Source organism: Orycteropus afer, unplaced genomic scaffold (assembly GCF_000298275.1).
Source record: "Orycteropus afer afer isolate SDZICR_OR568_19922 unplaced genomic scaffold, OryAfe1.0 scaffold00013, whole genome shotgun sequence".
In the NCBI taxonomy this organism is placed as follows: domain Eukaryota; kingdom Metazoa; phylum Chordata; class Mammalia; order Tubulidentata; family Orycteropodidae; genus Orycteropus; species Orycteropus afer.
In genome coordinates, this window is record NW_006921600.1 from 5,434,804 (window position 1) to 5,444,528 (window position 9,725).

Here is a 9,725-nt window from a genome sequence, read left to right on the forward strand (position 1 = left end):
TGCCGTCATGTGGATCCCATTCATAGCAATCCCATGTGAGAACAGAACTACCCCGTAGGCTTTTGTGACACAAGGGTTAAATGCTTGCCTGCTAACCAAAAGGTCAGTGGTTTGAGCTGCTCCACAGGAGAAAGATTAGGCAATCTGCTTTCATAAAGATTACAGCATTGGAAACCCCATGGAGTATTTCTACTCTGTCCTGTAGGGTCACTATGAGTGGAAATGGATGCAACGAGCAATCAATTTGTTTGTTTGGGTGTTTTTTGTTTTGTTTTGTTTTGTTTTTTTGCTTTACTATTTATGGGAGCAGATCACTAGTTCTTTATCCCACAGAGCCGCTGGGTGGATAAAAACCACGGATCTTGTGGTTTAACTGTTGCAACACCAGAGTTAAGGTAGCAAAAGTCATATCCCTCCTCTCACGTAGTTCAAAATTTATGTTTTAGTCACCTACTTTCCCTACCTTAAATATTCTCACCCTAATTCTGAGCTCTTCACTTTAATCCTTCCCCTGAGAGTGTGGGTCTGAAGGTCAGACAGGCCCACACAGTCCTTGAGGGGCTGAAAAAGGGGAAGTTTGTATAATGAGTGATGAGGCATCTGCAACTGTGTCTGTCCATCTGCCTTTTGGCTGTAGGCATTTGCGTTACAGGAGCAGCTCTCTGGCTTGCACTGCACACCAGCCTGCATGGCAGTCATGTGGGACCCACAGCCTTCCTGAGCGGGCCCAGTAGCTGCTGGGCTAGGGCTGATCTCTGAGAAGCTCCCCTGCTCAGGTTGCCAACCTCACTGCATGAGTCCCCTGCCTCATGCTGTCATGCATCGATGCCTGCAGCTCTTCCTTCTGCCTGTCCCTACTCCTTTCAGTTTTTCCCACATCCACGAGACTTGACAACACTGTTATGGCCCAGGCTTTATCCCAGTAAAGCACTCAGCATAGGCCTGTGTTGTGATTTGGTGCTGTTGACTAGATTTTATGACTCGTACATTTTCTTGGCTATAATCTTTACAGGAGCAGATTGCCAGGCCTTTCTCCCATGGCTCACTGCCATCCAGTTGATTCCAACTCATAGTGACCCCTGTTGGGTTTCTGAAGCGGTAAATCTTTGTGGAAGTAAATTGCCTCATCTTCCTTCCACAGAGTAGCTAGTGGGTTTGAAGTGCCAACCTCCTGCTTAGCAGTCAAATGCCTTAGGCACTGCACCACCAGAGCTCCTTATGGAAATGCTGGGTGGGTTCAAACCACTGACATTTAGGTTTGCAGCCAACCACTTAACCGTTGTGCACCAGGGCTCTTTCAGCATACACCTGGCTAGGAAAAATGATCATTCCAGTTAACCCATGCTGATTAGCTTCATGTGCAGAGAATCACACTGACTGTACTCTGAACACACAAATGGGAATAAGGGCATAAGTGGTCCCATTGCAAAATGATATCTTTCCATAGGAAGCTTTCCTAGTACATTTGACGGATGGTTTGCAGAGCTGTTGCTATTTAAAAGAGAAGCCACATGACAAAAGGTATCAAGACAACATGTTAGTAAGCTTAGGCTATTCACATCACAATGTTTACTGTTTTTCACCACACTGGGTACTCCATCCTCGTCAGGGAATGCAAATTTGAAAACCTCTGATTCTGTAGGAAGGTGCTGTGAGCCAGGGAGAGAGACAGATGCCAGCCATACCTAGAAGCAGTATTTTTGATGTGAAAAAACGTGAAACAATTTACTACGGATTGGTAAGTTAGCACAAGGAAGCACGTGCATACCTTGCTTATTGGGTTATCCAACATGAGCATGAAGTGAGGGAGCGTGGATCTCCACAGCACTGCTTATCTAAATGAAGATTCTGCAGCAACAGCAGCCATGGTCTCAGCCCCATGAGAACCACTGCTCAAGAGAGGTGTGTACTCTCAGTGCACACAGCAGTGAAACAGGCCACCCTCAAGGTGACACTGGTAACCCTTTTAAACAATTCCATCCCCCTCCATGTCTTTCACAGGGACTTGCAAAGGCAGTAGTGATTTCCATCCTGAGTGGCAATGCCAGGAGGTCTTCTGAGGGCTGTAAGCTCCTCTTTATAACCCACTGACACCCTGACCTATTACCCCCACCGGAAAACAAATGCAAACACTATGCCACACACTGCTGTAGTAAACTTCTTTCTAGTTTACTGTAAAGTAACAGGCAATAGATCACACAACTGCCTTCTGAAATGTTTCCCTTTTCTCTCCTTGGCTTTTGCAGGCCTGGTGCTAACAACTCCTGGAGAAAAGAAGGGGTCGGGGAGCAAGAATGCAGAGTTCTACAGTGAATTGTGGTTCATTGTGTTAATGGCAGTGCTGGGCTTGATCTTATTGGCCATTTTTCTGTCCCTGATCCTACAAAGAAAGATCCACAGGGAACCGTATATCAGAGAGAGACCGCCCTTAGTCCCTCTTCAGAAGAGGATGTCTCCACTGAGTGTCTACCCACCAGGAGAATCCCATGGGGTATGTCTCTAAGGGTGTGGCTCTATTTTCCTGTCACTGGATTGCAGTACTTGTTTTTAAATAGGGAGGAAATGTTTCCATAGCCATGGTAATCAGGGGTCAGATGACAGTGACATTTGACCAAATGTGGGAACCAAGGGAGGCTAACCTGACACATGTTCTCTACATGGGTATGCATTAGAATCACTGGGGAAGGTTTTAAAAATACCATTGACTTGTCCTCTTGTGAAGAATTCTGACTGCATTGGTCTGGGGTGGGGTTTAAGCATTGTTGTTGTAACTCTTCAACGATTCTAACGTGCAATCAGGCACGAGAATTTCCGATTGGCAGTTGGAAGTCAGGGATGGAGGACAAGACGTGTATATTGAACTAACCTGGGGAGCTTATTACTGCGTATATACAAAACCAAACTAGCTGCTGTTGAGTCGACTTCAACCATAGCTGACTCAATGTGTCAGTAAAACTGTTCCACAGTGTTTTTAGTGGTTGATTTTTCAGAAGTAGACCACACTAGGCATTTCTTCCAAGGCACCTCTAGGTGGAATCGAACCTCCAATTTTTTGCTAGCAGCTGAGCGTGTTAACCATTTGCAGCAGCCAGGGACTACTGTTCAACTAAAACAGTACAATCTGCCATTGAGTAGAATCTGACTCATAGCGACTCTATAGGACAGAGTAGAGCTGCCTCATAGAGTTTCCAAGACTGTAAATCTTTATGGGAGCAGACTCTCTCATCCTTCTCCCATGGAATGGCTGATGGATTTGAACCACCGGGCTTTTGCTAGCAGCCAAATGCTTTAACCACTATGCCAACAGAACGCCATCATAATTTGCATTGTTGTTGTTGTGTTGTTATGTGCCGTCGAGTCAGACCTGACTCATAGTGACCCCTCCTTGGGTTTCCGAGGCAGTATTACTACGGAAGTAGATTGCCCCATCTTCCTTCCGAGAAGTGGCTGGTGAGTTTGAACCGCCAGTCTTCTGGTTAGCAGGCAAATGCCTTAGGCACTATGCTACCAGAGCTCCATAATTTGCATTAATGAGGAGCTCTGGTAGCATAGTGGCTAAGACACTTGCCTGCTAACCAGACGGCTGGCGGTTCAAACCCACCAGCCACTCCTTGGAAGGAAGGTTGGGCAATCCTACTTCCGTAGTGATACTGCCTCGGGAACCCAAGGAGGGGTCGCTATGAGTCGGGGCTGACTCGACGGCACATAACAACAACAACAACAGGAGCAAAATGAAGAGTCACTGCTGATGTTCATAAGCTCCTCCCCTACTCAGCATAAAAGGGTAAAAACATGAACAGTAGCAAGCTGGATTCTCCTACTCAGTTTCTGAGACTGACAGCTTCTAACTCTCCTCCAAGCAGCTGTTTTCAATATTGCTGTCACGCTGTCCCAGGCACCCCAGCTCTCTGAACAAGTAAGGTGTCCTTTGAATTCCTGATGCAAACTGGCAAAAGAATTTTAGGCCCCACACTGAACAGAGAAAAACAGAGCAGAGGTGCTCGGGAATGAGTTTTTGTGTTTTATTAATCTTTTCAAGGTCACACAGCATACAGTTTAAGTGCAGGTTTTACTTGTAACTTAATTACTGTTTTGAAGGTCCTTGCATTCTCTTCTATACTAAACAAATAATGCATGTGAAACTTACCTTAGGCACTAAATGATTACTTTCCACTCACCATGTAGTTTTAATTGCAAGCCTTTCAAATTTATATTTAAGATGTATACAAACACAAAACCAAAGTCATACCAAACTCACTGCTGTCAAGTTGTTTCCGACTCATAGTGACCCCTCCTTGGGTAGCACTTTTGCTTGTTCTTCTTGCACATAAATACATGACTAAATGAAGAAGCATACATGACAGTTAAGTCTTCCTTCCGAGGAGTGGCTGGTGGGTTTGAACCACCAGCCTTCTGGTTAGCAGTCAAATGCTTTGACTACACCACCAGAGCTCCTTATACAAACACCCCCGCCACACACATATATATAATCAATGTAGTAGTAATGTAAGGGTATGATTATGATAAGGAGCCTTAGTGACAAAATGATTAAGTGCTTGGCTGCTAACCAAAAACGGTAGTTCAAACCCACCAGCCACTCCACAGGAGGAAAGACCACACGATCTGCTCCCATAAAAAATTACAGCCTAAGAATGGGGCAGCAGTACCCTATCTTATAGGGTCACTAAGATTCAGAATTGACTTAACAGCTTACAACACCATGATTATGTAGTTGGAGGAACACAATTCATCTTTTAAAAAATGCTCCAAACCTTGACTGATGTTCCCAATTTTTTCTCAGTTTGATTCTGTGGCTGATATATCTGATGTGTCAAGCAATGTCACCCTAAAAAGTTACACCATGCACTTTGAGGTACCTTCTGTGTGCTGTTTGAATGCATGACCTTTTGCATGACCTGTTGACTGCTCACATGAAAGGCTGGAAGGTTTCTTTGATTGAATTGCTAAATCAGAATCTTCACATGCTTACAGCAGCTAGATTTTATCTTAAGGCACATTCTAGGTCTTAATTGTGGAGTGGCTTTCTTTTTGGTGTTAGTATCAGAGCTCATTGATCTTGGAGACAGGAATGAGGGGAACATATGGAATCAGAAAAAAGGAACAAAGGCATCAATTTTCCTTCACAAGTCATAGGAATTTTAAAGCAAAGTACAAACTCTGCTCACTTAGTGGGTAAACATGAGAGAGCATCGTTAATTTTGACTGCTCTGAGAAGGGGGGTTCTAAGGATGGTGCTGACATGCATGAAGAGAATATGTTAACCCCTTAAGCCCCTCACTTATTGTTGCAATGCAGAAAGCCCTTAACACACAGGGTAATGTAGCCAGAGCACCAGTTCGTAAGTTCTCCAGCTGCTAAGGACACTGGCCATCTGATAAGACCTTTAGTATTTTCTCATCTTTACCAAGAAACCAAGGGCCACAGTGTTCCAGGAGAGCTTACAGTTGCTAAATTCTGTAGGAAGGTTAAAAACAGCCCTTCTTTCATTGACAGTGTGCAAGATAGTTTTCTGTCCTACTTCAACCCTGTTTCCACTATATGTTAATTACCAACAGCAATTTTCTTTTCAGGGATTAGCTGATACCAAAATTCCTCGGTCTGGGACACCTTTGAGTATTAGGAGCACCCGGAGTGTATCTGTTCTGCGAATCCCAAGTCAAAGCCAAATCAGCCAAACCTATTCCCAAGGATCTCTCCAGCACAGTGTCAGTCAGCTCATGGACATTCAAGACAAGAAAGTCTTGGTTGATGACTCGCTGTGGGAAACCATCATGGGCCACGACAGTGGACTGGTGAGTTGATTTCCTCCCTACAAGCAGTTTGCTAATGATCCCAGAATACTGGTAGAGATGACACGAGAATTCCTGTACCTCACTGAATGCAGCCCCACAGCACTCAGCGCCTCTCTCTCAGCACTTCCTCGATGCTTTTGTGACCTCCTGTTTACTAGTTTTGATATAAGTGCTACTAAAATTCTTTGATGATGTGCCAGGTAGCACTTTTGTCTTGTTCTTCTGGCACATAAATATATGAGTAAATGAAGAAGCATACATGCCATAGTTAAGTTGGGGCAAAAGGTGAGTGGAAACATTAGCACTGGCCTAAAAGGAGGCATACAATATGAGCATGTTACATTAGAAAAAGGAGGTGCATCAATCTAGTTTCCCGTTTTATTGTTAGAGTTTTTTTTTTTCCTCAACAGGTAAGGAACTCTTAGAAACTTATGTTAAGTAAGGGTGTTACAGTTTATGAACTCCATCTTTCATAATTTCAGTCCAGTGGTTACAAATAATCAACTCTCTGGAAGTCAATCTCATCATTTCCTAGTATTTGTTAAGAGCCCCTAGCTGGCTGAGATGAGTATCCTCTTAAGTGTTTTTACCCACCACCAAACTTCTCACTTTGCCATTAATCTAGATACCGGCTGAAGTACTATTCCTTTGGAATAATTAGATAAAAAATAGCTAATTAAGAACTTTGCTCAACAATGTGAATGATTACATAGGAACCTTAGAGTGCAGTGAATTTCTTAAAAGGGTGAAAATAGTGTCACAACTGGAAGAACGTAATCAATGGTACACATGGAAACTATTGTATTGGTTTATGTTTTACTGTGTAAATTCTCGACAAATAAAATTATTTTTTAAAAACCAACTTAGCTTAACCATCCTGCTTCTGCCTTTGGGTTCTTTGGTTCATCTCTCTCCCACGTTCTGGTTCATCTCTCTCCCACGTTCTCACTTTTCCTTCATAGTTCATGACTTCCATGAAGTCTGTCTTAACTAATAGCAAGTAATAAAGTGACCTTCCCGACTCCAGGTTCCATACCAGCATTAAAAAGTGCACGGTACTTGCTTGTTCACATGATGGTATTTATATATACATGCAGTGATATTTTATTTCATTTCAAAAATCATGGGCCTGCTTATGACTGTTGCATTCCATGCATTGTATTTCAGATACAAAGTTTCTAAGTGGCAAGAATAATACAACAGACTGAAATATAAGGAATTAATTGGTAATTTTTGACATGCAAAATGGCAATTCCAAGTGGTTGGAAATACTACATTTTGTGCTTAACATCTGCTATTTCAGTTAATTTTCACAAATTCTTGGGGGTAGATACTATTATGTTGCCCATTTTTACACAAGGAAATGAGGCTAAGAAAGGTTAGTAACTGACCTATTGATACAAAGCTAGTAAGTCATTTCATGGAGATGGGATCTTAAAAAAGTCACTTGACTACATAGCTATTATACCACATAGCCACTTTTGTTTGCTTTTTTATAGACAGTGTGCAAAGGGACTCAATGAAAAGCTTCCAAAGATGGCAACTTACCAAACTATCTGTTCATTATTATCAACATTGCTAGCCCAAATCAATAAATACAGTAAGAACATGGGAATCAGTAGAGCATATTAGCTTACATTCTGACTTCTGTACTTACTTTGAAGTCTTAAAAATATGAGTATAAAAATTGTATATATATTAAATATACATTTACATCATATATCTATAAATATTTATATAAATCTCCACATTTCAGTTGAGAAAACTGAGGCTTAGAAAGGTTAAGATATGGCATAAATATAACAGTCAAATCACACACAATTCATGTGTTTATGTGAAGTGATCCTTTCAGTAAGACAAACTTAAAGCAAGGACTGTATCTTAAATCATACCTTACAGGGCTGAGTATACAGTATTAGCCCTTAATAAGAACTTACTGATTACTTTTGCCCTAAATTGGTAATTGATAGCAAACATCCTAACCAATGATTGGTGTATTTTTCAGTATGTGGATGAAGAAGACCTGATGAACGCTATCAAGGGTTTCAGTTCAGTGACCAAGGAACACACCACGTTCACCGACACCCACCTGTAACTGCACCAAGGGAAGCTGGAACGCAGGCTCCGTACCACATTTCCTCTTGTTTTTCACTGACTGGTGCATTAATGCTGAAAAGCTTTGTTATCCAGTCATCCTTGAAAGAGATAAGGACTGTTTTTGTACATATTCTTCCCTAATGGAGGTCTAAGAAATGCTGTATTTCTGGTTGTATAAAGTAAGGGGGTAACAGCTGTATTAAGAATTGTTACCAGCAAGTAAAGTGCACTGGCTGAAAAACTGGGCAGTGCTTCAGAGAGGATGTCTCTGCTGCTTCTTTCAGCTACTCCTTACAATCCCCTAATTCTGTCAAGGCTGACACAGTCCTATCACAGCTATTCTAGTGATCACAGTTGTGAAGAAAAATCCCAATTTTAGGCTCAGGTGAATCAGAGAAAAACAAAAACTGCACTGAAGTTACACATGACTCTCTTTTAACTACAATGTTTACGGTTAAACCTTCACGAAACTTTTTGACAGAGCACTATATAACTTACTATAAATGTCTCTGTTCTTGCATTTACCAATCTTCTGAAAATCTGAGGATTAAACAGCTAATTTATACATTTCAAAAAAAAATCATTAAATAGAAACGCTCCACCTGAACAATGGGGCCAACTTCCATTTCACACATTTTATTGACACCATTTTTAAACTCCAACGTTTTTATTTTGGAGTTTTAATAAAATTCTGTCAAAAAATGAATACTTGGTAACACCGACATCTTCAACTTAGTATATTTCAAATGGAAACTACTGTTCTATTTGTGATATTTAATTAGTCCACATTAATTATGTAAGGAAAAACTGTGCTTTTGAAATCGTTTAAATTAGCTCATTTCCATGTAAGCCAAGATTACACATATAGGTATATATACCTGGTTGTACGAAATGAAGGATAATTTAAAAATTACCATGGTTTGTTATTCCAAATATATATACATATGTATATATATGAGGCGCCCTGGTGATACAGTGGTTAAGCACTTGGCTGCCAGTCTTAAAGTCAGTGGTCTTAACCCACCAGCCACTCTCTGAGAAAGATGTGGCAGTCTGCTTCTGTAAAGATAACAGCCTTGGAAACCCTATGGGGGAGTTCCACTCTGTCCTGTAGGGTTGCTATAAGTTGGAATTGACTAGATGGCAACAGGTTTGGTGTGTATAGATATAATCTCTGTAGTATATCCCTTTATCAGAAAACTGTTTTAGTCCTAGAATCACTAAGAGCAGATGATAATGCAAAAGTACCAATTTGCATTGTTGAAACATTTCTGTCATCTGCTCTATTTGGGTTCCATAGTCATTTATCAAAGTCCTACTGCAAGAAACTTTTTTTTCCCCAAGTCTTCAACATAAAATTAAAGACATTTAGATTGGTCCTTCCTGGTAAACAATGTAAGAAAACCTGTATTTCTTCCTTCATTCTTAAAGCTCTTAATGACTCTGAAAGGTCATTTTGAATCTGTATTGACACAATTGTTCAACAATATTTTATGAAGTCACATTCAAAGGCAGGTAGATTTTCCCAAAGCTGAGCTGGCAAAAACTGATGAAGTCAGGTATAACCATAATCATTCTGCTCAAAAACTATGAATTACCCTATAGTCCAACAGGTAAAGTTATAAACTTTAGGGCTCTGAACTTACTTTCAAATCTGTGGAAAATCACCTCCTCAGATGGACCAACTCCTGGATCAAGTTTGCCCATTACAAGTGTCAAAAGCACAAAGTGTTTAGCAGTTCTGTTCCCTTGTTAAAGCTGCTCTAAGCAAACAAATCTGAAATAATTATGTACATTTAGCAGTGGATGTACATT

General features: G+C 41.1%; 1 protein-coding gene across 1 annotated transcript in view; it reads left to right on the plus strand.

Moving 5' to 3' along the window:
• USH2A (usherin) overlaps positions 1–7,908 on the plus strand; it is a 1,482,371-nt gene extending 1,474,463 nt beyond the window's left edge. Inside the window, exons 69-71 of the mRNA XM_007952540.1 lie at positions 2,247–2,491; positions 5,592–5,813; positions 7,819–7,908. Of these exons, the coding sequence (XP_007950731.1) occupies positions 2,247–2,491; positions 5,592–5,813; positions 7,819–7,908 (557 nt within the window). The remainder of the gene's footprint in view (positions 1–2,246; positions 2,492–5,591; positions 5,814–7,818) is intronic.
• The last annotated feature ends 1,817 nt before the right edge of the window (positions 7,909–9,725 follow it).